Source organism: Bubalus kerabau, chromosome 1 (genome assembly GCF_029407905.1).
Source record: "Bubalus kerabau isolate K-KA32 ecotype Philippines breed swamp buffalo chromosome 1, PCC_UOA_SB_1v2, whole genome shotgun sequence".
In the NCBI taxonomy this organism is placed as follows: Eukaryota; Metazoa; Chordata; class Mammalia; order Artiodactyla; family Bovidae; genus Bubalus; species Bubalus kerabau.
In genome coordinates, this window is record NC_073624.1 from 188591736 (window position 1) to 188617843 (window position 26108).

Sequence of the window (26108 nt, forward strand, 5' to 3'; positions counted from 1 at the left end):
AAAAGAACGGCGGGCACAGGCGGTCTTGGAGAACCAGGTGCGGCCTCCAGGGGACAAGGGTGTTGGGCGGGGGGCTGGGCACCCAGTGGAGGCGTCTGGGGCCGCTGCGGGAACCCCCATGGTCGTTGAACCACCCCCCAAGGCTGGGAGCCACTGGGGGGCGGGTGGGGCCGGGCGGGGAGCTGACGCCCAGTCCTGTTGGAAGACCAGAGTGAGGCTCCCGGGGGAGGGGGGAGCCGGGCAGGCCTTGTACCCGTCGGAAAACCCAAGAGCAAGAAGATGGGGGAGGAACCACCCCAAATGGAGAGGCCAGGCAGGTCCGTGCCACCCCTCCGAAGTGGCAGCCCCCACCCCACCGAGGAGGCGGTGTCCGTGGACACCTGCGCTGTTCCCTAGGGAAGTTAACCTGAATTGGAGTTACCGAGGTAGCTGGCTAGAAAACTGAGACCCACCCCCCAACCACGCCACACGGTGCCGCGCCCTGGGGCCCCCGCCTGCTGCCAGGGGGGTGGGGGTGGGGGGGGCCCTGGCCACATGCCGAGTCTTCAAAATACCAAGTTATTGCACTTTCAAAAAATACAACACATCTGTGGCTAAACCCTCCCTGGCCCCCCACATCCCCCCATTGCCCACCCCTGCCCCCCCAAGGCCCCATCCCAACCCCCACCCACTCCATGGCTTCTTGGCTAAGAGGCTCCCTGCTCTGGGCTCTCATGAGAGCATGTTAGCAGGGAGAGAGAAAGCAAAAGAACAGATGAATGTCAAGACTTGTGGCCACTGCTGCCACCGCTGCCAGGGAGAGGGCCACTTGGCTGCCGGTCCTCCCTGAACTCCCACCACCCGGTCCCTTGCACCAGCTGGAATGGTCGTCGGGGGTCAAGGCGTCCCGGGCCTCCCCCCAGGGTCGGCTCCGACTCTGGGCTCCGACACCGGCCGGGGAAGCGGCTGTGTGGGTGGCTTGCCTTGTTTTTCAGTTTGCTTTTTGTTTTCTTTTTCTTTTTTTATACTTTTTTTTTTGTCATTTTCCTTTTTTTTAATCCTCCGATGGGAGAGTCCAGAGGTACAGGTGCCAGGAGCCAGGGAAAGGGGTGGAAAAAACAAAATGAACAACAATGAAAAGAAAAAAAAAATCACTCCTCCCTCTGTGCCCAAGGCCTGCCTGTGCCCCTCCAAGTGGTGAGCACCAGGAAAGTCGAGTGTCCGGCTGGCGCAGTGGCAGCCAGCAGTCAGCAGGCCGACACCAGACCCTTTTGGAAGGGGCAGCGGCGCTTTGGCCGGGGGCCCTCCTCGTCCTCGTCCTCCTCATCCTCCTCTTCTTCCTCTTCCTCCTCTGAGGACGACGAGCTGTCCAGCGTTAGGTCCACCACATCAGCTCCTGGCTTCCCATTCTCCACGCTGCCCACTGGGCCGCCTCCACTGCCCGCACCCCCAAGCACGCTGCCGCCCCCGCCGTTGACGCTGGGGGTAGAGAGGAGCCCATTGGCGTCCGAGGTGCCTGCAGGGGAGAGGGGACAGATGCTCGGGGGTGCTGCCAACCTGCAGGGCAGGGGAATCAAGGCCAGAGAGGGGAAGGGGCAGCCTGGCCGTGCGGCCCACTTTGGAGGACAGGGCGAGGGGCCTGATGCCCCCAGGCCCCTTGCACTCTGGATGGGGCTGCACTTGGACCGCCTCTGACTGCTCACTGACCACCTTGGATGCCCCTCTCTAGAGGGACTGACTCCACCGGGACAGTCGTGTTTCAGATAAACAGGCGGTGGGGCGGGAGACAAGCCCCAGGAACAGGTGGGTGGCCTCACCGAGCACAAGAATAGGGCACTGGGGACTGCAGCTGCGCTCCTTCTCGGCGCGAATTGGGCACCACGAGCCGTCCACCAGGTACTCAATCTCGTCCGCGTCCTCGCACTCGCTCAGGATCTTGGAGAGGAGCCTAGGGGTAGGAAGAGGGGTGCTGACTCCAGGGTTGCACTGTGCTCCCCAGGAGCCATCTCCTCCTCCAGAACAGTGCTTCAGGGCATGATGCTGAAGAGAAGCTAGAGGCTCTAGTGTGTGCCTTGCTCCTGGCCTGGGCACTTGGCCCCTCCCCAGACCCTTGTAGCTGCTGCGGAGGGTGGGCCCTGGGTCCGCCTCACCCTGCAGGCAGGGAGATCCAGGCTAGGAAGCAGCAGGGGTGAGCACACAGCACTGGCCACACCTGGTGGCCTGAGGTTCTGCAAGGGCCACACACAGTGAGCCCTCCAGTCACCACCCCCACCCCCATGGCAAGATGACGGCGGAGCTGCTCTGGAGCATGAGGCCTGGGGAAGCCACAGGAGGGCCCCCTACCTGGCCCCCACCCTCCCATCCTGACACTGTGCTGCCCGCGTTTACAGATGAGGAACCTGGGGCTCAGAAAGGAGACACACGGGGCTCAAAGGCCCTGAGAGGCTCTGGGCTCACCGGAGAGGAGGAGGGGCCCAGGCCACTTGCAGCCAGCAGCACCCCCCAAGGGCGGCTGCGGGAAGCACCCCCAGGTGCTGCTCCTAATGGATGGACCGCCAGCAAGTCTTACTTTATAGCTGGAGACGCAGAGGCTGGGGGGTAGGGTGGGGGATTGAGTCCCCCTAGGCATGAGGCCATGTGACAGCAGGCCTGAATTCTGGTCCTGCCACAGCTGCTCCTGGGCCTCAGTCTCCCCACCTGCACGGTGAGGCGGGCCCAGCACCCACACTTTATAGCAGCTGCAAGGGTCTGGGAAGCGGCCGAGAGCAGGGCACACCCACCAGAGCCCTCAGCGTTTGTTCAACATCCACACTGCACCTGCCTAGAGGTGGCTTTGACCCCCTCCGTCACGATCACACAGGAGGGAGGCCTTGTCCAGGACACCCTCTGTGGCTGAAGGGGCCCCTCCAAACCCCATCACCCCCTGGTCACCACAGTATGAGCACAGCTCTGGCTGCCATATGTCACACCTGGAAAACTCCTACTCACCCTCCAAAGCCCTACTCTATGCTCCTCTTCTCCTCTAAGCAGAGCATAAGTAACAGTGTCTGTGTCTGGCTCAGTCCTCCCATCTCACATGCCCACAGGGGAGTTCCTTGAAGGATGGAGTTCTTTGGGGGCCCCCTAAATCACCCAGCTAAGGGCCAGAAACAAAACAGCAAAGCCTTGAGGAAGAACTGTATGACTCAAGGGTCCTTCCTCCAAGAGGCCTCCCTGGCTACACTCAGGCCCCGCAGGCTGATGGAATCACAGTCTGTGTGGGACATCATCACACTACTCAGCCCTAGGCCTGTGTGTCCCTAGAACTGTCAGAGTTACCAGCACTTGGGCCCAAGTGACCTGCTCCAGGCCTGTGGGGGGAGGCGGGCCCAGGCTGCACAGCTGCCAGGCCGGGAACAGAGCTGCCATTCAGGCCCAGCCTGGTGCCCGGCCCCAGGGGCCTCCTCACCCCACCCCAGGCTGGACACTGGGAGTGGCGGCTTGGTCCCTGCTGGGAGGGGACCCAGGCTCACAGTTGGCCTGACTGGACTTGCTTCTTCAAGTCCTTGCCTGGCCCCCTGGGAGCTGGGGCCTGGGCTGTGGGACGCCCCTCCTGAGACTCAGTCTCCTCATCTGTAACGTGGGGATGATCAAAGCCCACCTCCCTGAGCAGATGAGAGGGAGGGCTCGCAAGACATCTAACGCAGTGAGTGGACTGAGACAAGTGTCTGATGGTGAGGACCAGCAACGTGCGGCCACTGCGGGTCAGGGCTACCCCATTCCTCACAGCATTGGCCCCAGCTGCACCTCGACCATCGGATGTGGGTGGGGCCGTCATGCAGTCAGCTGTCCAGAGCTTCCCCATGGCCCCTCCTGCTTGGGCCACCCGGCCCCCACCCCCACCAGCCCCAGCTCTGGGGTCAGAAGTGGGTGTGGCCAGCGCCTGGCAGGAGCCTGGCAGTCAGGTGCTGGGCTTCTGGAAACTTAAGCCCAGAGTGAAGTTTCCCTTTGGGGAGAATGGCCTCGTTCCCCATGTTCCCCTCAGTGTGGGGAGGGCCTGCTGGCTAGGCTCAGGGGACAGTCTGACCGCACACTGCTGCCCCCTAGGAAAGGGACAACAGAACTGGGCAGAGTGCTGGGGAGATGCGTGTCCGCCTCATTCTTCCACATGAAAGATGCGACTAAGCCTCTGTTGAGCACTGCTGGAGAAGCCGCTCCCCAAGCTGTGCAGGTTCCCGGGGGAAGAAACAGGCTCAGAAAATGCAAGGTCACGGGGGGCAACAGCAGACCTGCGGGTCTGGAGCCCCTCTTCTGAACCCGAAGCTACACTATCGCCAAGCAGACAGCAAAGACCCTGACAGATCCTCCAGGGCTGACATTGGCCTCTCTTTCTAGCCCGGGGCCATCGGAGCTGCCACGGGATGAGAGGCACCGGGAGGGACCATGAAGGCCACGGGGTCACAGGGCCCCGCTCCTCTTTCCAAAGGCCCAGGGAGGCAAGGGGTCCCCACGCCCCTGGGACTCACCCGTCAATGATGAGCTGGTCATAAGGGGCAGGCTTGTCACACACCGGGCACATCCAGGTGGGCTTCTTCTCGTTCATCTGGAGGTAGAAGACTGCGTCGAAGCACTGCAAGTGTGCGCAGGTCTCCGCGCGGCAGGGCACCGACAGCCGCATCTTCACCAGCTGCGGGGGCAGAGGGATGGGTGTGAACAGCTGCCCAGCCAGTGCCACCCACCACTGGCTGCCCCTATGACCTCATGCGCTGACTCACCGGGCAGATGAGGGAGACCCGCACGCCCGTGGTGGCGATCTCACTGTCAGGGTCCAGGCGCAGCTTCTCTTTGACTGTGGGAAGGGGTGACCGATGTCAGCGGGGAGGAACAGGGGTGCCTGCAGGCCCAGGGCTGAGCAGCGGGTTCCCTCAGCGCACAGAGATGCTCGGGAGGGCAGCAGCTAACAGCTCAGTGCCCCCACTTCAGAGGGTCCACATGGCAAGTCCATCACACCCACCTCCCCCAGTGATGGGACACATGTCTGAGCTCCAGGGCCCAGGACTATGAGGAGCAGCTAATGTTAAAGAGCCCTGGGCAGTGCCGCTCAATTCTGACAACAATCTGAGTGCACACAAGGGGGCCCCCGACAAGCCTACCCTTTCTGGAAAGACCCAGATGAGCTGACAAAGGTCACCTGCCGTGACTGTTCTTTCTGATAAAAATTAAGGCCTCCAAGAGCTGGGAAGCCCCAAGGCCGGAAGCACCTTCTGGGGGCCCTCTGGGGGCTCACAGGAGCAAGCCCATGAGATAGCTCCCTTGTACCGCTCAAGCCTGCTTCTCTCACAAATCAGAAGACAGTGGGCGCCAACCACAAAGCTACCTGACTATGAGTACACGAGGTGTAGAGGGAAAAAAGCCTGGAAGGAAATGGCGCACTGCAGCCCTGGGGGTGGGCCTGCAGGGGGCGCAGGGAGCTGGAGGACACTGGAGGGCACTCTGCTGTTCCCTCCTCCTCCTCCCACATCGGGCTGAGGGTGACCAGCCAGTTTGTCCCCACCCTGGAGTGCCCTGCTGTTCTCAGCCACCCTGTGGCCCCTCTCTCTGGCTGAGAAGTACTAATGAAGGATAGACCCCGAGGCCCTGGCCCCCTCAAAAAGACCCAGAGCAGCTGAGAATGGATCCAGCGCACACCACGCTTCACAGCGAGCCCCTGGTCCCCCTCCACATGACAGAGGGAGGGCGTGTGCAGTGGAGAGGTTCCGGTGAGATGCACAACAGACTTCCGTGCTGCGAGCAGAGAGCAAGCCCGGCTGCCCGAGCAGGCGGTCAGCTGGCCCACACACTGTGCTGCCACACTGCTGCTCCTGGCCGTTCAGTGAGGAGTCAACCCTGGGCCCACAGTGCCTGGATGACCCTGCCCAGCCCCATGCCAAGCCCAATGTGGGGAGCCCACCTCCTCTGGTCACGTTGGCCATTGCCCCCACAGGCAAACAGGCAGGTGGGGGTAGGGTTGAAGAAAGGGCCCTTTGAAGAAAATGAGGGGAGGCAGAGGGGTTGCTTAGGCTGAGGCCCTGGGGTCACAGAGCCCTAACTCTGCCACGCTGGCCTCAGTGTCTCCACTGGTCAGACGGACCTGGCCAGGCCCTGCTGCCCAGAACTGCATGAGGATGGAGTTGGAAGCCAGCCCACCAGGGCCTCCAGGTGACCAGAGAGGGAATTCCCAAGCCACTGCCATACAGGGCAGCCCCAGGGTAGGATGCAGGAAGGTTCTATCTGCCTATCTAAGCTATCACTTTGGGCTTCTAATGCTCTATGTATCCCCACTCCCTTTAATTGGTTTAGAAAAAAGAAAAAAATACAACCCAAACTGAATGGTCTCAGCATCCCTGGTCAGACCCTCATCCTCAGCCTCTGAGCGCTGACCCCATGCACCCTTGTCTCTGCACATCAGCCCAGAAGCACGTGCCTGGACCACTGATCACAGGGGTCCTCCCCTCCCCCACAAGCCCTCCAAGGCCCCTTGCCCCATGGACCTCGGTGGCCCTCACCCTGCCTCTCTGTGCCCACTCACTGAGCTCTGGCTCGTCGCTCCTCAGGGCCTCTGCACTGATGGTTCCCGGTCTGGCTCCCCACTTCCTTCTGCACTCTCTAGAGATCTCCCAGAGCGCCCCAACCCCAGGGTGACAGCTGGACCCTGGAAGTCCAGGTTCCTCCATGGAGGGCCCGCCCACAGCAACAAGCCCCAGCAAATTTGGAGGTCAGCACCAGGGACCGAGGGGAGCCCCACCCAGCAGTGCCAAAAGCCCCGGGGCTCACCCAGTGCCTTGCACAGCTCCGGGTGCTTGACCCCGCTGGTCTTCAACCTCTGCAGCAGCTCCGAGGAGGTCAGCTGCCGCACCAGGTACAAGGCCACGGAATAACTCTGGGGGTGGCGGGGCGGGAAGGGGCGGTTTAGTCAGGGCCAGGCTGCGGGGGCAGGCTGGGCAGAGGCGCTCGGGCAGGCAGGCAGGTCCGGCCGCTCACCTTGCCGTAGTTGCCCCAGGTGACAGTGATGCGGTTGGTGGCCGAGGACAGGTACATGAGGTGGGTGAGGTTGATGGGGCGGCACGGCCTCTTGGGCTCCACTCCAGGCTTGTTTGAGGGGTAGTAGCCCTGGGGGCAGATGTGCCGGCTGCGACCACCTCTAGGTGCTGTGCCCCCCGCCCCCCAGCACTCGGCCCCACCCCGCAGCAGACCCGGCTGCTGGGCATCCACTCACCGGCACCGAGCAGTAGCTGTGGTTGACCTTCACGGCGATGTTGGGTGGGTATTGGTCTTCCTGAGGGCTGCTGGTGTCTGAATAGCAGATTCTGCAAGGACAATGGGGACCGTGGGGTCACGAGCACCGTGGACAGGGGTGGGCCCACTGGGAGAGGTGGGGAGGACAGATGTGGGCCTAGGGGGAGACGACATGACCTGTGTCTGGTCTGGCCTGACAGGGGGATCTCAATGCTAGACTGTACGGGTGTGGGGAGGTCCTCAGGGACCCAGTGTCTGGCCTGAGGCAGGGGGGCGGGGGGCGGGGCGGCAGCATGCTGGTACATCCAGGGACAAGGCCAGAGAGCAGAAAGGGAGGATCAGGTGGGGGCAGAGACAGTCTGAAAGGGTCCTGGGGTGGGGCGAGGCAGGACTTCAGCCATCCAGGATGGTGGAGGGGAAGGCGGGCAAGGGTCATGTCCCCACCCGCCCCTGTGACCAGGCACACCTGGGCTTACCTTAGGACAACCTGCACGGCCTTGACCCCAGGCTGCAGTTCTCTGTGTGGGGAGCAGAGGAGGGTCAGTGAGAGGGCCTGTGCCCAGCAGCCAGTTTGAGCCTTCGCCAGGGACCAGCCAGGTGGACTAACCCACGACCTCCCTAGGCAACCAAAGGCCTCAGGGCGCTGCCTAGAACATTCTGCCCCACTGTCTACTTGCTGGTGACTTGGGCAAATGATCTCTCTCTGGAGAATGGGGGCCGGTATGGATGCTAAGAGGGGTAGTGGGTGTGGGCCCTGTGCCCACCGGGCGGCCGCCGTGGTGGTGACTTGTCCCAGCTGGAAACCGAAGGCCTCGAGGGGCAGAGTCAGAGCCTGGGACCAGCCTGCCTCCCTTGTCTGCTCACCCAGGGTGGTCCTGCCCCCAAGGGACACAGGTGGTCACCACTGGGGGGCTCCTGGCCTTAAGGGGGTGGGGGCAGGATGTTGCCCCACACCCCACAGAGAACGCCCCCATCCTGGATGTTGGGAGCAGTGAGGGGGACCCTGTGAAAGGGGGACGACTGGCCCACCTGGGGCCTGTGGGTCAAAGGTGCTGAGAGCGTGTGGTGGGGGTCACCCTTCCTGGTGATGGCTCCCCGGGCTGCCTGGTGGCAGGCACAGCGCACCTGGAGTTCCGAATCAGCTCCACCTGTCTGGGGGTCAAGGCGAAGATGCAGGGGCTCTCCTGAAGCTTCTCGTTATTCTGTGGAACTGACAACAAACGTGGGGTCAGGGTCAGGCCTGGGCCCTGGCAAGGGTGCCAACCACCATCATCCCTCCAGGCCTGACCCTCTTCAGACTGGGCCCACCCAGGTGGGATGGATGCAGGGCCCACCGGGGATGGTGGGGGGTTGGATCCTGCCCCTTCCTGGGGCCACTCATCACAGCCTATGGTCCAGGGAACACTCACATCCCCCATGTCCCCCACTGAGGGCCTCTCGGGGAGTAGCAGCCTCTACAGCCCCTCTGTTCAAGAGGGCTGAGAACTGGACTTCCCTGGTGGTCCAGTGGTTAAGAATCCACCTGCCAATGCAGAGGGCCCAGGTTCCATCCCTAGTTAGGGAACTGGATCCCACAGGCTGCAACTTATGAGTTCACACACTACAACTAAAGATCCCACTTCACAACTAAGGCCTGGCATAGCCCAATAAATAAATAAATAAATGTGTGTGTTTTTAAATGAAATGGGTTTAAGACACAAAAGAAAGAAAAGGATTTAAAAATGAAAGCTCTATGCTTCCTCCACAAGAGGCTAGAAAAAAAAAAAGCACAAACTAAAAGCCAAAGCCATTAGAAGGAAGGAAACTAAAGATAAAGATGAAAGTCGATGAACTAGAAAGCCAACAACAGAGAAAACCAACAAAGCCAAAGTTCTTTGATAAACACTGAGCTAGACTGAACAGTTAAGACTGTGAGAATACAAACTGTCAGGAACGAGAGGTGGACAACAGTACAGACCCTCAGGCCTTTGACCAGGGTGGGGGAGCGGGGGAAGCAGGAGAGGGGGCTGTAGCTTCACACCAATAAATCCAACAATGTAGAGGGTATGAACAAACTCTTCCAAACACACAGATTATCAAGACTAGCATCCAAACATACAGAAGTTTGAAAAGCTTTTTATCAGTTAAAAAAAAAAAAAAATGAACTCATGATTCCATCAGATGTTTAAGGAAGAAATCATATGAACTACATATAAACTATTCCAGGGAATTCCCTGGTGGCCTAGAGGTTATGATTCCAGGCTTTCATTACCGGGGCCGGGGTTCAATCCCTGGTTGGGGAACTGAGATTCCACAAGCCTCTCAGCAAGGACATAAATAAAACAGACAAACTCTTTCAGAAAGTAAAGGAGGAAGGACACTTCTTGACTCATTTTAATGAGGCCAACATAACCCTGCTTCCAAAACCTGACAGAAGTGCATGAAGAAGGGGAAAACACAATTGACCATTTCTCATGAATGTAAAATATCTTTGACAAAACATGAGCAAACAGTCTGGCCCCCTGGGATCTGGCCCAGGAATGCAAGGTTGGTTTAAAAACCTCTACACAGGGACTTTCCCGGTGGTCCACTGGTTGAGGCTCTGCACTTCCACTGCGGGGGTGCTCAGGTCTGGTCCCTGGTCAGGGCACTAAGATCTGGCATGCCACTCAAGGCATGGCCAATAAATACACAAACCCTAACCCTATGAAACTTCTACTTACAATGGCTAAAATGACAAGGCCAGCCATTCCAAGTGCTGCCAAGGATGTGGAGCAACCAGAACTCTCTGCTGAGGTAACAGGGAACATAGTTGTAACATGGAACAACCACCCTGGAAAAAACTGTTAGCCAATGGCTAATAAATACACCTGGCCCTGTAACCAGCAACCCACTGTTAAAGGTATTTCCCAAATAAGCAGAAGTAAGTCTACAAAAAGACTTGTGCAAGAATGCCTGGCTAATCTATTCCGAGTGGCTCTGAACTGGAAGCAACCCGAGTGACCAGCAATAGAAGAACACGTGGACAAGCTGTGGTCCCTCATACGATAAAACCTGTAATCCATTCATCGACATGAACGGACGTGAAGCCGTACAGCTGAAACAAAGAAGGCAGATGCGGAGATGGCCATGCTGTGTGTGTTACGTCACCTTCCTGAAGAGGCAAAACTAATCCACGGTGACAGAACTCAGAATGGATGCGGCCTCTGGGGGCTGTGGGGCGGTGGGGCGACTCAGCAGTGAGGGAAATGTTCTGTATTTGGTGGCACTGGGGTTACTCAGCACGTGCCTCTGCTACAACTCAAATGACAAGCTAAGTATCTGTGGATTTCACTGTATGGGAACTGGATTTTAAAGTTTAAAAATTTAAAACTACCCTGAGGAGTGGTGATCATTCTGTGATGAATCAAAACATGAAGTCACTTTATACCAGAAGCTCGTATCAGGTTATTGCATGTCAATCATATCTCAATTTAAACATAAATTTGAAGAAGCAAGAAAAAAAAAACCACCCCTCAAAACCAAAAACAAACCAAAAAATCCTCTACACTGAGAAGTCATGACTGCAGACTGGAAGGGATTGAAAAGTTTGATTAAAAACTGATGAGGCTGGGACGTCCCTAGCAGTCCAGTGGTTAGGGCTCTGCACTTCCACTGCAGGGGGGCCTGGGTTCAATTCCCGATCCAGGAGCTGGGATCCCACAAGTTGTGTGGCAAGGCCAAAAAACACCAACAAGACGGACAAGCTGAGGAGGCTATGGCTGGTAGGAGTGACAACCTCTAGGGAGGGCAAGCTAGCCCTGTCTACCAAAATGACTAACACCTCAGAAGCAGCCACCGCAGGTGGCGCATACACAGGGGGACCAAGGACCGCTGTCAGACGGGATGCGGAACGGTTTTTAGCAGCAACAGACGGTAAGGACCTAAACGCCCGCCTGTGTGCTGTGGCCCCACGTGGAGGAACACTAAGCCCCGTGAACACGGTAGGTCCCATCAGGTGGCTCTCTGTGCTCCGACAAGAGGCCAACCCCCAGGACAGCTTAAGTAGGAAGAGCAGGTGCAGAGCAGCGTGCAGCTCAGGCTGCCAGGTGCGGAACCAAACTCGAGGAGGGCGTCTGCGCTACAGCTGCCCCTGGGGAGGGGGCGCCAGAACTGGCTTTGACCACAGCCTTGGCAACAAGCCTTGGGGAGGCAAGGTGTCGGCTCTCTTCCCACGGCAAACCCTTTAGGACACTGGTGGGCAGACTGTCTCTAGAAGGAGCTGGAGTATAAATATTATCGGCTTCACGAGCCACACAGTTTCTGCCTCCACATCCCCACTCTGCCCCGTAATGCAAAAGCCTCAGCACACGCCCGGAACAGGAGCCCACCCCTGCTTCAGAACCTTCTGAATTCCAAAATTTAAAAAGCAAACAGAATGTGAATGTTAAAGCTGCTGGGGCCCAGAAGCCAGACCTTGTGGGGCCAAGGGATCCCACCCCAGCTTCACTGAGCCCAAGACCCGTTCCCACTCAAGCTTGGGCACCCCTCATGCCTGAGACCACCAGGAATGGACCATTACTGGGGGTGTTCAGTGAGCAGTAAGCTGCCAGCTCCTGTCTGCATGGAGGACTGATCCCTCCAGAGTCTCTGCTGGGCACCTGAGAAGGCTGCCTAATTGGAGGGCTGGGCTGAGCAGGCTACCTGCAGATGCGCCCAGACCTGCCTGAAGAGCCTGGGGCAATTATTTATGGGGTTGGGGGAGGAGCCTCAAAGCACCTGAGTTGGGCTGCGAGGCAGAGCTGGGGGTCAAACACACTCCCCCAACCCCACAGAATCTCCTGGAAGGCAAGGGAAGGGCCCACCCACCGGCCAGCCACAGAGCAGAAATGGAGAGAAAGGTCACTGGCGGCTGGGTCCTGAGTCCATGCAGCAGCGGCAGGTGGCGCTTTCCAGAGCCGTCAGCCCAGACTGGCTGACTCTTACTCCAGGAAGCCAAGTGGCCAGGGGAGGCCAGTTGCCACCTAGGCTGGGATACAGCACACGCTGCACCGCTGGGAGAGGGCGGGCGTCCCCCAAACCCAAGCCTCTGCCGTCCACCTCCAGGGGTGGCCCCACCCTCCCAGTTGTTCAAGGCCAAGATTCCACGACTCTCACCCCCACCTCCGATCTTGGCTCCTCTTGACCAATTCTGTTGGCACAGGCTTCCAAAGGCGCCCCTTCCCTACTGGGGCTCATCTGATCAACGTGCAGACCCCTCCTGGCTCCCCTCAGCTCAGGGGTCAGGGGCAGTGATGGGGGCAGGGCTCTGTCCCCAGCCCTGGTGGCCCTGATTCCACCGCAGCCACCCTGGTTTCCTCCTCCTGCTCGCCACCTGCCAAGAACATCCCGCCTTGGGGCCTCTGCACGCGGGCCATCCCCTCTTCCAGAACACTCCTCCCCCGACTATCTACACAGCTCTGATGTCTTTTAAGTCTGTGCAAATGCCACTGGGACGAAAGCCTTCCCGAGTGGCTTTATTTAAAATCTGCAACCCCCACCCCACCCCAGCCCACCAGCAACTCCGGCAACCCCTACTTCCCTCCCAGCTTCCTTTTTCTCCAAAACCTCTGTCCTGAAAATTAGCACTATTTCCCCATGTCTTTGGTTCACTGTGGACACTGAACCAAAGTACCTCTGCTGTCACCCATGCCGCACAGCCGGGGGTGGGGGAGGCCCTGCCAGGTGGTGTGGGGGCTGGGAGGAGGTACACGCCCTCCCAGCCCCAAGCACACCCACAGGCCTCAGAGCCTTTCCCGGACTAAAGGGAGAACCCTGCCCCAGGGTCCACGGCAGGCGGAGCAAGTGAACCAGGGAAACCTCCCCTGGGACCCTGACAGAGAGCCAGGCAGCCCTGCAAAGCACCGCCAGCAAAGCATACGTAATGGTCTCAGCAGGTACTCGACTGTACTGGGAGGGTGGAGGTGGTGGCTACGGGTAGACCAGCAGCAGGGGCACACTGCACAGAGAGAAGACAGCAGCAGCAGGAGCAAGCACCTGGCCGCTTTGCTGTTAACCTGCCTTTTCTCAGATAAATATATATTTTTACAAAAGTTTAAACAGAAAGAGACTTCAAGAAGTCAATCGGCTGGGACTTCCCTGGTGGTTCAGTGGCTAAGCTCCCAATGCAGGGAGCCAGAGTTTGATCCCCAGTTGGAACACTAGATCCCACATGCTGGAACTAAAGATCCATTGTGCTGTATCCCTGGGATTTCCCAGGCCAGAATACTGGAGTGGGCTGCCATTCCCTTCTCCAGGAGATCTTCCCAACCCAGGGTTCAAATCCCGGTCTCCTGCATTACGAGCAGATTCTTTACCGTCTGACCCACCAGAGAAGTCCCAAGACTCGGCAGAACCAGATAAATAAATAAATAAATATTTATATATATATTTATTATATATATGAAATATATATATTTCATATATATATAAAAGAATTCGATTGGCTATGACTGGTCATCCTCCTACTTCCATCTTCGGCTGGTAGGCCCCTGCCCCTGGGCTCCCAAGGACGCTCCTCCCAGACAAGGCCTGGCCCCAGTGGTAACAGGATGGCGGGTGCAGTCCCAGAGGAGGTAAAAGAGGTGCCCAGGACTGGGAGCAGAGCAGGGGGTTCACAATGGAGGGGGGCGGGTGGGTACAACAAGCCCCAGTTAGGGGCTCTGGATTCAAACCCCAGCTCCTCCACCTGGGGTGAGCACCCCTGACTTCCTGCTGGCGGGATTAGCGGAGGAATGAATGCAGAAGCAGGGGCTCACCATTCTCCCTGCAGCCTGCGGTTGCTTCTCAGCTCCAAGCCTTTGCTCACACTGCTTGCACCCACTCTGACCCGTGGATGTGGTGGGGACAAGCCAGCCCCAGGCCTCGGAGGATGAGAGAGTGATGAGGAAGAGAGGGAGGTGAGCTTTAGATCAGGCTGTGCAGCAGGGAGGACCATGTTGGGAACAGCATGCACAAAGGCCCCGGAGCAGGACCTGCTGGAGATGGGGAGCAAGTGAGGACAAGGAGGGGATCTGCAGACAAGCCAGCAGATCAGGAGAGTGCTTGGAGTAGAGGAGGAATGGGATCAGCCTGCTGTCTAAAAGCTTCCTCTGGTTGTAGCGGCAGGGCGGCGGAGGTGGGGGGGGGGCATTAGTAAGTGGAGAAAACAGGAGGGAGGAGGGATGTTGGGCAGGTAGAAACCAGGGCTGTGCAGAAAGTTGGGAGGTGAGGGGATCATGGGCAATGGAGGTGAGCCTCCTCCGGCAGGACTGATGCCTGTGGGCAGGAGGCCTTGTGAGGAAAACCACCTCCACCCAAGGAGCCCTTCACAGGCCGTGTTGGGCGCTCCCCAGGGCAACCACGTGCTGCAGAGCTGGCGGAGACCCTCCCACCACCACAGAGAGGGAAGGCCAAGGCAGCCCAGGGGCTCAGGCCACCTGCCCCTGGAGCTGGGACACAGGACACAGGACGCCTTCTGACCATCCAGGGTCCCATGGCATGGGGTGGCCAAGAAGGCCACGGAGGGCCTGTGGGCGGGGTGGGTCCCACACCAGGCTGTGGGGCAGCAGGCAGGTGACTCTGTCTCTCTGCACCTTAGGGGTATTTTCTGCCTCAGAACAGAGGTAAAATACAGCCCAGAAAAGCTGGGAAGCCCTCAGGACACGCCAGCCAGTCCCCCCCACCCTACAAGGCACCCACGTCCAAGCCGCTCTCCTGCCCCTGGCCTGCGCCACACCGTGCTCCAGTCACAACGGCCTCCATTCACGAGCTCTCTCACCACTGGGCCTCCACCTGGATCACACCCACCAACCCGTTTATGTCCAGCTTAACTACTACTTATCTCTCAGGTCTGAGTGGGATTGTGACCTCCTCCAGGAAGCCTTCCTGACTGCTGCTGCTGCTGCTAAGTCGCTTCAGTCGTGTCCAACTCTGTGCAACCCCAGAGATGGCAGCCCACCAGGCTCTGCCGTCCCTGGGATTCTCCAGGAAAGAACACTGGAGTGGGTTACCATTGCCTTCTCCATTGTGTGAAAGTGAAGTCGCTCAGTCGTGTCCGACTCATAGCGACCCCATGGACTGCAGCCTAACAGGCTCCTCCATCCATGGGATTTTCCAGGCCAAGAGTACTGGAGTGGGGTGCCATTGCCTTCTCCTGACAGCTACCTCCCAACAAATGCACAGTACAGGGCTCCTGGTACTGACAACCCCCACTGCTGCTCAAAGTGTTCCTTGCCAGTCAGGGACCCCACTGCCTTGCTTATCAGTTGGGCAATACCAGCCAAAGGGCTTAGACCTTGAATGAGGTACCTACGCAGGCTCTGCCCAATGGGGCGGGCGCTAGACTGGTGGCTCTCCACCAGAGTCAGCCGACCACCTCCTGGGGCACAAGGCGACCTGGGCAGGGCAGCTCGATCACCCGGCCAGGCCGCCTGAGTGGTCCCACCCCACAAGGCACTGCCCACAGGATGCTGGGAGCCCCGAGGGGCAGTGCAGGGCCAGGTCGTGCCTCCTTCCTTCTGCCAGCGCATCTCATGACAGCACCTCCTCTCACCCACACACCGTGGCCCTGAGGTCTGGCCCTCCCCAGTCAGCCTCTGCTCACTGACAGCCCAAGTGGCCAGGCCTGGGGGACCCTCAGGCCATCAGGGGGTTAAGACCCAAGCAGCAGCACTGGAAGTAAGACTGCATTCCCGGCCCCCTGTAAGCGCCTCTGACTTGGATGCTTGGCCCTGACGGCTGGGCTCCCAGTCCTGAAATGAGGCCCGGAGTCCAGAGTGGCTCAGAGACGGTGCTTCCCCACAGGACAGCAAGGCAGCCATGGCGCAGGGAGGGCCCAGAGCGGGGAAGCTGGCCGAGCACAGGGCTCCAGGGGCCCCTCCTCAGGATGCTGTGTGACCTTGGGCTAGTCTCCTGACCTTTCTGGAAGCCATCCCCACCCCTGTGGAGTGGATCATCTGCCTCCTAAGGTCCTTCCAGCTCCGGGTCTGTGGCTCCATTATTCCCCTCCCCTCCCCCAACCCGAACATTCCTCTATGCGTGATTTATGTCTCCTGTCGGCCAGGCGCGGGCTCCATCCCGGAGCCGGCCGGTGGCTGCTCTGGGAAACACAACCAGGCTGTTTGGGCCTCCTTTCAGGTGGCAGGTCAGGACCTGGGGTGCGGGAGAAGGGGAAGCTGGCTTGAGCCTCCTGAGGGGGCTCCTGGACTGTGCCAGACACAGAAGGCACTGTGGGGAGATGCCCAGAATGGCTGGTCCCAGGGCAGAGGGGGACAGCTGGCTCAGGGCCGGTGTATGTGCTCACTCAATCACGCCTTCCCGTAGGACCGTGGGCAGCCCCTGGGGGTCCTGGAGACTCGGGAGAAGGGTGCATCCTGGGGGAGGGGCAGGGGAATGGGTGGGAGCACAGGCAGGGTGGGGTCGGCCTCTTTGTTCTGAGCCGAGCCGAGTGATTCCTGGTGCAGACAGGGGAGCAGACTCTCCCGGAGATCAGGTGACCGGGGTCCCCGGGGGCTCAGGGCAAAGAGATGCATTGTGGGCCGGGAGTGACTGCACATTTGTGTGCAGGAAGGAAGCCCATGGTCCAGGCCAGGGAAGGAGGCTGCCGCCCCGAGTTCAAAGTCACCTCCAGTCCTGGCCCTGGCCCCTGCCAAGTGCCGAGCCTGCTGCACAGCCTCCGGGTAAAAACCCAGCCTCCCTGTTGCAAAGATGGTGATTGAGTCCTTAGGAAAGAGTCTGAATTGTCAGCTCAGTCTTCAGAACAGCCAGCCAGCCAGGGCTGAGGCCCCACAGTCTACAGGGATCGTGCTGGGGGTTGTTGGGGAATGAGTCCTGACATCAAGAGAGGCCAGGGTGGGGGGAGCAGAGACAGAGAAACTCAGGGAAGGGCCTTGGGTCCCCAGTGCTGTCACATCACCCCCATGACAGGTGTGGCTGGGCCAACCTGCCCCCACCTGGGGGCTGGTGAGAAACACCTCCTGATGCCAGACAGAAGGCAGTGGAGGGCACAGCCCTGGGCTGCAGTGCGGGCCTCAGACCCCAAGACCACCCATCAGTGGCACCTTTCTTTACCTCTGATCTGACTCCACCCTCCCCAAGTCCAAGGGTGGCCGGGAGAAGGAGAGAGGTAGCCGCCAGTCCTCCCTCCCCTCCCACTCTCAACTAGGGCAGGACAGAGGGGCCAGCAGGTGGGGGCTGGAATTAAAGCCTGTGGGCAGAGAGGGGGGCCCCCGCCGAACAAGGCAGGGTGCTGGGTCAGCAGGGTTGGGAGGGACTGAGCCACGAGGCCAGGGGCATGGTGGGTGGGGGCGTGGAGCGGCCATGACCTCTGGCACAGCATGCTGGGACTGACTCGTGACCAGGGCCCACCATGTTGGGCTTCAGGACACACAGCACCAGGTTAGGCTGGGGTACCTGGAGGCCCCAAGCAAAGGGTGCTAGCAGGGAGCCTCTACAAGCATGGCAGGCTCTGTCTGCATCCCCCACCCTGCAGGTCCTCAGAGATACGCTGTGATTGAGTGTGTGGGTGAGGGGGAAGAGGAGTGTGTGGGTGAATAGGAACACTCAGGGACCTGGGAAAACTGGAGGGACCACAAGCACCCCATTGCATTCTACTCGCTCTCTGGAGCCTTGGAGGCCCAGGAAGCTGTGGCGCAGGGGTGGGGGGCTCAGGGCAGCTTCTGAGGCTGAGTCCAGGCTGACACCCACTCCCAGCCCAGTCATCCGGCTGCATGGAAATGGTGGGGGCCTATTCACGTGCCACCCTATAGGCCTGACACACAGCAGGTCCTCAGTCAACAGAAGGGATAAAGAAAGGAGAACAAGGTTCTGCGACATCATCTCCACCACCTGTGGCTGCGCCTGCCTCTTGTAGACACACCTACCCACACCCTGATGGCCTGCCTGTGTGGACAGGTCTGATCCTGCTGACCAGGGTCACTCCTACAGGCTGCCTACTAGGAAACAGCCTTCTGCTAGGGGGGAAGAGATGGTGGGGCAATCAGGTTGAACCTCAGATCAAACCTCCAGCTCCTTTGCCACCAGGACTAAGAGCAGAGCGGCCACCCCTCCAGGTGGCCCCCAGTGATCCCTGCCTCCCAGTGGTCCAGCCTGGCAAAGGCCCTGCCCACAGTGCAGCAGAATTGGTCCCTGTGACCAGTGGGATACGGCAGAAGCAAAAACATGCTACTTCCAAGCTGAGGTTGCAGGGGAGCCCTTGGCTTCCAGTGGGGTCACATGCTCACACGTGTGACCATGTTCACTTTCTCTCTCCCTTTCTGCAGCCCCCTCCCCCTGCCCCATCACAGTCAGGGGGAAAACAAGCCACCACTCCACACCACGCTGGGAGAACACTCAATCAGCCCACAGAGGCCCATGTGGCAAGAGCTGGTGTCTCTAGCCAACACCTGGTGTTTCGGTCCCATGAATAAGCATGCCACCCATGCCCCAGTCGAGCCTTCAGATTAGGCAGCCCCTGGCAACAGCTGGACCATGACCCCCTGAGCGACCCCAAGTGAAAACAACCCAGCTAGGCCACTCCCAAGTTGTGACCTTCAGAAACTGAAGTGTTGGCTACTCCAAGCTGTTGGGATCTAAGGTAACTTGTTACACAGCTATAGCTCACTAATTCAAGGACCCAAGAGTGGGTCCCTGTGTCTTCTGGGAGGGGCAAGCCCCCCGCACGCAGCCCCTTAGCTCTTGATGCGCCCCCAGAAAATGCTCCTGATTGGCCACTTGGTGGGCCTTGGATGCCGGGAGAACCTGGGAGGCGGGGCCACCCTGGGGTGGGGCAGGGACTCACCCAGCTCGGTGGGCTTCAGCAACTCATCCAACATGTTGAAGAAGGGCAGCTTCACCAGGCGCACTTCTGGCTTGAGGGTCTTGGCAGGCAACCGTCCGAGTCCGTTTAAGTACTTCCCATAGAGCACGGGATAGTCAATGTTGGGGCCTGTGAGGGGAGTCCTGGGTACCGAGCTGGCCCGCTCATAGGTGGAGTGCATGGTCAGGGGGTCCAGGGGCCGGTGGGGTTGGGGTACAGGCTCTGAGCTCTTCTTGGCGTAGCGTGTCTCATAGAGCTCCTTGATTTTCTTGAACAGCTCGGGGCTACAGTCAAACTGGACCAGCTGGAGGGCCCGCGTGACAAGTTCATGTTTAAGTCCACTCTTACTCCGGCCGACAAAACCCAGGAGCATCTGAAGGTCGGAGACTCGGAAACTCATCACCATGTTCTGGGGAAGAGCAACCACAGACACACACACTCAGACAGAGATGCTGCCAGGGTGACGGGCCACCCGGGCCAACTGGGAGGGTGGCAGGGAAGACCGAGCCCCCCCAGCCTGGGCTCGGTCCCACCTCCATGCCTGCGCTCACCCTTCCCTGTGAGGCCCCATCCCAGCTCAGCCCTGCTCCCCTCCTCCAGCCTTTCTCAGCATCACCAACGCAGCAAAATCTTCTCTGACTGCCCCCCACCCCCACCCCACCCCCACACCACGAATGCTTCTGTTTTAGGTCCTCTTTTACCATCTTCAAGCCTGAAAGCAGTCCCAGGGCAGAAGCTGGGAATCTTGCTTCCTGGTCAACAGTCTCAGCCATTCCTTAGCTGGGAATACCGATGGCCTCTCTTCGTCAGGGAGGATGGCAGGTCTACCCCATTAGCATGCGGAAAGGGCCAGAGAAGATGACGCACAGAAGCAGAATGAGTACTCAACCAACGTCGGCAACATCGGCCACAAACACATCTTCCCTTCAATCCAGAGGACAGTAGCCACCACTTGCTCAGTACAACTCATCTGCCGGGGACTGAGCTGGGTAAGTGATTACATACTTAATTCTGGTCCTTCAAATACCCGTGCCAGGCTGGGTTGAGCTCCAGTTACAGACAAGATCCAAACCTGACTCTGAACCGGGGTGATTCCTCCCTACCAGGCTGCCCCTGCACCGGCTTATTTCAGCTGAGCGCTGCTAAGGCCATCAAAGAATCTACAGGTCACCCCGGCAGATGTCCTCCCCTCGGCACCACGGACCTCGGGACTGGATCGTTCTCTGGGGTGTGGCTGTCCTAGGCATGGTGGAGTATGGAGCAGCATTCCTGGTCCCACCCACTTGATGCCAGAAGCCCCCCCAAATCCCAGTCATGACCACCACAAACGTCCCACAGACATCAGCAAGTGACCCCTAGGGGCAAAATCCCCCCCAAAAGAGAAGCACAGGGACCCAACAGTCAGAGGTTGTAACTGAGCTGTGGCAAAGCGATGACTGAGGTCTGGTGAGTATCACCTGGTGGTGTCCCTCCAACGAAATCTGATCAAACACAAGAGCACAGTGGACCCTGATGCTTTCTGTGGGACTGATCAGCAGTGGCCTGCCCTCCATGATACTGTGGACTCCCTAATATGCTCCATAAGCAAAGTATCCCAGAAGGATGGGTCAGCCAGGTTTGGGGGCCACCTGTGCAAAGCCCTGAAGCTGGTCTGTGCTAAATGAAATGTGGTGGGAAAGAGAAACTTCCAGGGAAAATGGAAAAAAGAAAAAGTACAGGCGACAAGTGTGGACGTGGAAAGCTGGCGAACCCAGGGCAGGACAGCAGCCAGAGAAATCAAGAAATCACTTAAAAGCAACTAGAAAAAGTCCGGCGGTCTGAGGTGGGCAGGACCCCTGCCAGGCTGTTTACAGCAGTGGCCTCAAAGCCAGAAGGCACTGGTGCTTCCTGGCTATCAAAGAGTGAGTGAGAAGTGCCATGTGACGGTGGCCCCAGGATTCAGGAGCCTGAGGCTCAAGTGTAAGCTCTGTCCCAGGTTCCCAGAGGAGCCTGGGTCCCTGTCAGCCTCACAATCGTGAGGGGGGCCCAGTCCTGCCTGCAAAGCCTTGAAGGGGGAGCCTTTTGCTGCTGCAGGATCTTCCTCTTCCCATGCTGCAGATGGGGCACGCCCACCATGCCAAGCTCTCCAGCCTTTGCACTCATTAATCTCACTGGGACTGGCGCCCACTATACAGGTGAGAAAACTGAGGCTCCAAGAGGGAAGCAGCTGGTGCCAGGCCTCCCCATGTGTCCACAGCAGCGTTGGCGGTATCTGGACTCCTGAGGCTCTCCCCCCCCTGGGTGGGGGACCCAGCGGTCTGCAGGCCCCCACAGAATCCGAAAACTCTGCAAACAAAGAGGCTTTGCCTCCCTCAGCCTGACTTTCTACCTTGAACAGAGGAGAAAGGCTTGCAGACAAGATGTTTCTTCTGGAAGAGGCCCAAGGCACTCAAGGGGAGAGGCGAAGTCATGTGGAAGAGCTGACCGCCAGCCACTGAGCCTGAAGCAGGTGGGCCTGGCCTTTAAGAGTCTGACCACGACAGGGCACCCTGCCCTGGGGAGCCCCTGCCCCCACCTGCCCCTTCCACCAGGTTGGGGACATCCGCAAGCCGCCTGTGCACGCGCAGCCTGGGGCACACCTCTTGAGCTGCCATATGTTCAGGACTCGGATTTCTCAGCAGCTGCCACTACCCAGGAGCCTGCCCTTGACACTGGGCGGAGGTGGGAGGGGGGGGAATGAGCAGGGCGCAAACATTCAGGAAGAAGCCCCAAGCACTACACAGATCACTTCCTGCCTGGCTTTATCCTGACCCGCCTGCCCCTCAGATCTGTGTTTATAAACAGCGCCAGGCCCGCAACAGCTTCCAGAGCCTCAACTCTGGGCCCCTCAGGAGCCGCATAGAGAAACAGCGGCCTGGATACAACAGCCACACTCAACTGAACACGGGCTCCTCACTGCAGGAACTCAGAACTCAGAGCATATGGCTGCACACCCTCTAGGGGAGTGCCCAGCCCAACCCTTCCCCCCAACCCCTCTCAGGGGCCTCAGGTGAAGAGTCTCAGATTTCCAAGTATATGAATAAGTCCCCCTTGCTCACCTCTCAGATCAGCCCATTTTGCATCCCAAAAGATAAGTCTCTGGTTATCACTATGAAAGGTTTAAGAAAGTGCCTCAAAGAGCGGGTCATTTCAATGACATGTAAAGCACTCCATGGGACAGCAAGGCGCTGAAGAAGTAGGAAGGTTCCAGAGGATCAGAGAAGGCTGGGTGGCAGTCCTGAGACCCCCCTAGGACAGAGGCTCATGGTTTAGAGAACTTGAAAAAGGATCAACCTGATCTAATTGGGGAGGGGGCCGCAGTCATGGAAGGGTCAAGTAGAGTTCATCAGATCATATTTCAAGGCCCTAGATGGTATAATAGTTCAGACCCTACTCTCTGGCTGGAGTGGCAGGCCTGCATCTAGAGCCACAGGCCCACAGTGCTCTGAGGAGGTTAAATTTCAGGGCTCCAGGGGACTTCAGGCCACAGGCTGCCACCTTGGGCTGGCAGGGTTTGGACCCCTGCGTCTCTAGGGCAAGTCTCAATTTCTCAAAACAGAGCGGTGGCCGCGTGTGTGATGCAGGTATAGGCGGAGGGCACTCAGGGGTGGAGGGAGAGTAATACCCGATAATCACAGAACCGTGAGGGCTGTATTTCAGATCCCCGTGGGAAGCGAAGGGAGACGGAGGGAGAGGGAGGAGCGAGAGAAAAAACATTTACAGGTCAGGACCCCTGGGAGGGGAGATCAGTCGGGGAGGGGGCGGGGCCTCAGTCTTGCTAGGTCCCGTCCCCCACCTCCTAAAGATGAGCGGCCTTGAGTAAACTTCTCAGGCAAGAACCTAGCCTAGTCAGGGGCAAGGGTTCTGGAGCCTCACCTCGCAGGGGCATCTGACAGTAAATACTTCCTAGGAGAGGGATGCTCCCAACTTAGTCCCAAGACGGTTAAAAGGGTCTCAAGCTAGAAGGAGTAACATCCGTGGGATGTAGAATGTGGACCCCAGACAGCAATACAGAGGAGACAGACTAGGACCCATTTTAAAGAAGCCTACCTTGCAACCAACTGGGGACACTTCAAGGATCAACGTAAGAGACCCGCAGAAAGAGCGGGGCTTCAGACGCCAGAGCTGGGGTGTCGAAACAGATCTAAAGAGGGGCTGTGTGAGGAGTATGGTCTGAGCAGTAGACTCGTGATGGCGTGAGTATAAGGGAAGCAGCTGGGGTTGGAAATGGGGTCTGATCCTGCGAGTGTGGAGTCTAGGGCTCCCAGGAGCAGAGTTCAAAGCTGCACAAATGCTGTCGGGAGGGGAAAGAGTGAGAAAGAACGCAAAACCCAGGACCTATGACTGAGAGAAAAGAGTTAGGAAGGAGTCGACACTAGGACCAAGGCTCCATCACACCGGGAAGGCAAGCTCAGTTAACACCGCGCCCACTCCGGGGTGAGAAGGGTGTCAGGAGGGGGCGGGGCTCTGGGACCAGAGCGGGCGCTGAATAAGGGCTCTAAACCCCAGCCTGGGGTACAGACCCCCAAGAGACACCCTGTGTTTGGGGGCGGTTCAGGATCCTCAGCTCATCACCCAGGATGGTGGAAGTGGTGGCAGAAAAGTCAGAGGACCCTTCCGAGCAGAGAGCCGCCAAGCGCAGCCTTATCAGCTGGTTGAGGAGACTTGAGACCCAGATGCCAGCCCACTATACCATGGGAAGCGGTGAGAGGCAGACACTCCCCCAAGCCAAAAAGCGCCGACCTCGAGGAAGGGACGAGCAGCCCAACCCGTCATGCTGTCCGGGGGGAATGTGCCTCAAGCTGGAGGCGCGGCCCTGTGCCTGTGTTCAGCGCGATCTGGACCCTAGTCGCTCGGGTTGGAGAGGGGAGGACCCAACCTCACGCCTGGGGGGGCTGAACCCCCTGCTCGGAGACTGGGGTGAGGTTTTGGGGGCCCCGCCCCCGGCCTCCCCGCGCCCCGCCCGCAACCGGAGCCCCCAGGCCAGGGGCGGGCGAGGGGGCAGGACGCCGAGCCGCAGGCGGGCCGCGCCGTGGGGCCCCGAGCGGAAGGCACAGACCTCGGCCTGCCGCCCGGCCCCCGACCCCCGCCCGCTCTGGCCGGCGCCGCCGCCGCTCACTCACTTTGGCCTCCACCAGTTCCGCCGCCATCTTGGCCACCAGCGTCCCCCGCGCCGGGAGCCCCCAGCCGTCGCGTCACGTGATCGCCCTCCATTCGCGGGCGGGGCCCGCGCCGCGGCCAATTATCACTCTCGCGCTCTCCTCCCCTCTGGCGCGCGCGACCGCGCACTGCGCAAGCGCGCGTGGCCACCGCCCGGGCCTCGGGCCAATCAGGGCTGCCCGACTACGCACCTCCCCCCCCTCCCCGTTTCACTCACGGTGACTACGCCCACCCCTGGCCGTGTCTGGTTTCTTAAAGGGGTATAAGGCCGGCACAGGTTGGGGCGGGTGCTGGGTCCTGTCTGAGGAGAGAGTAGACAGTTGAGGCGACAACAATGCAGCCAGGTGTCGCGAGGCAGCCTCCAGGTGCGTGACCGGACGCCTAGCTGCCTGGGAGGAGGAAATGGTTGGCCCGCGCAGCGGCCGCCAGTGCGTGCAGTGAGGCGCCTTCGAGCGCAGCGCGGTTCATTCTCAGCGGGCCGGGAGCCCCGCGCGCTGTACATCCGGGTCCTGGGGTGGCTGAGAGGGCGCGGGCGCCACACCCCCTTGGTGCGCCGCCGGCGGAGAAATGCTGTACCCCTTACCCAATTCCCGCGGTGCAGGTGACCACCCTCCCGCCCACTCCCGCCCCGCGAGTTCCGCCTCTCCACCCACGGTAAACCTTTGGAATCTGCGCTAATCGGAAATTTACCAGCTTTAGCTTTGGCTCCCCATTGCCGGTGAGCTGCTAAGCCCAAACTTTCTTGTGTCAAAGAAAGCAAGAGGATAAAAACGTATTTCGGGGCCCATCCCTTGAGAAAATGAAGCGCCCCAAATGACTCAGTTATCAAGTTACTAATTTTTATATATAAATGCAAAAATATCCATAATGAATAAAATACTAAAATTTAAGAGGGTATCAGTTTAGTCGCTCAGTCGTGTCCAACTCTTTGCCACCCCATGAATCGCAGCACGCCAGGCCTCCCTGTCCATCACCAACTCCCGGGGTCCACCCAAACTCATGTCCATCGAGTCATTGATGCCATCCAGCTATCTCATCCTCTGTCGTCCCCTTTTCCTCCTGCCCCCAATCCTTCTCGGCATCAGGGTCTTTTCCAATGAGTCAACTCTTCGCATGAGGTGGCCAAAATATTGGAGTTTCAGCTTCAGCATCAGTCCTTCCAGTGAACATCCAGGACTCATCTCCTTTAGGATGGACTGGTTGGATCTCCTTGCAGTCCAAGGGACTCTCAAGAGTCTTCTCCAACACCACAGTTCAAAAGCATCAGTTCTGCGGCGCTCAGCTTTCTTTACAGTCCAACTTTCACAACCATATATGACCACTGGAAAAACCATAGCCTTGACTAGATGGACCTTTGTTGGCAAAGTAATGGCTCTGCTTTTTAATATGCTATAAGAGTGTTCTTAGGAGAAGGCAATGGCACCCCACTCCAGTACTCTTGCCTGGAAAATCCCATGGACGGAGGAGCCTGGAAGGCTGCAGTCCATGAGGTCGCTGAGGGTCGGACAGGACTGAGCGACTTCACTTTCACTTTTCACTTTCATGTACTGGAGAAGGAAATGGCAACTCACTCCAGTGTTCTTGCCTGGAGAATCCCAGGGACGGGGGATCCTGGTGGGCTGCCGTCTATGGGGTCGCACAGAGTCGGACACGACTGAAGTGACTTAGCAGCAGCAAGAGGATATACAACTTTGTAACTGTATAAGTGACTTCCCTCACCTCACCAGAACTCTGACTCAACAGGGTTTTGTTTTACTTTTCTTACAGTTATTATTTTTTTAAGGGTGTGAGAACTTCCCTAGGGGTCCAGTTGATAAGATTTTGCCTTCCAATGCAGGGGGATGAGTTTGATCCTTGGTAGGGGCGGGGAGGAAACAAAACATAGAAAGAATGTTATAACAAA

General features: G+C 58.7%; 1 protein-coding gene across 3 annotated transcripts; it reads right to left on the reverse strand.

Moving 5' to 3' along the window:
* Positions 1 to 1021: 1021 nt before the first annotated feature.
* On the reverse strand, positions 1022 to 24722 carry PIAS4 (protein inhibitor of activated STAT 4). 3 transcript variants are annotated; one of them, XM_055546947.1, is made up of 11 exons: positions 24423 to 24722; positions 19010 to 19436; positions 8359 to 8443; positions 7710 to 7751; positions 7214 to 7304; positions 6979 to 7107; positions 6772 to 6877; positions 4734 to 4807; positions 4485 to 4645; positions 1797 to 1927; positions 1022 to 1495 (listed from the first exon to the last, which is right to left on the reverse strand). In XM_055546947.1, exons 1-11 carry the CDS (start codon positions 24705 to 24707, stop codon positions 1227 to 1229), a joined length of 1800 nt encoding a protein of 599 aa, XP_055402922.1. In that variant the 5' UTR covers positions 24708 to 24722; the 3' UTR covers positions 1022 to 1226. The 3 variants fall into 3 exon arrangements, with proteins under 3 accessions (XP_055402922.1, XP_055402939.1, XP_055402929.1); XM_055546964.1 differs by lacking the exon at positions 24423 to 24722 and adding an exon at positions 24169 to 24306; XM_055546954.1 differs by lacking the exon at positions 24423 to 24722 and adding an exon at positions 19729 to 19851.
* Positions 24723 to 26108: the final 1386 nt, after the last annotated feature.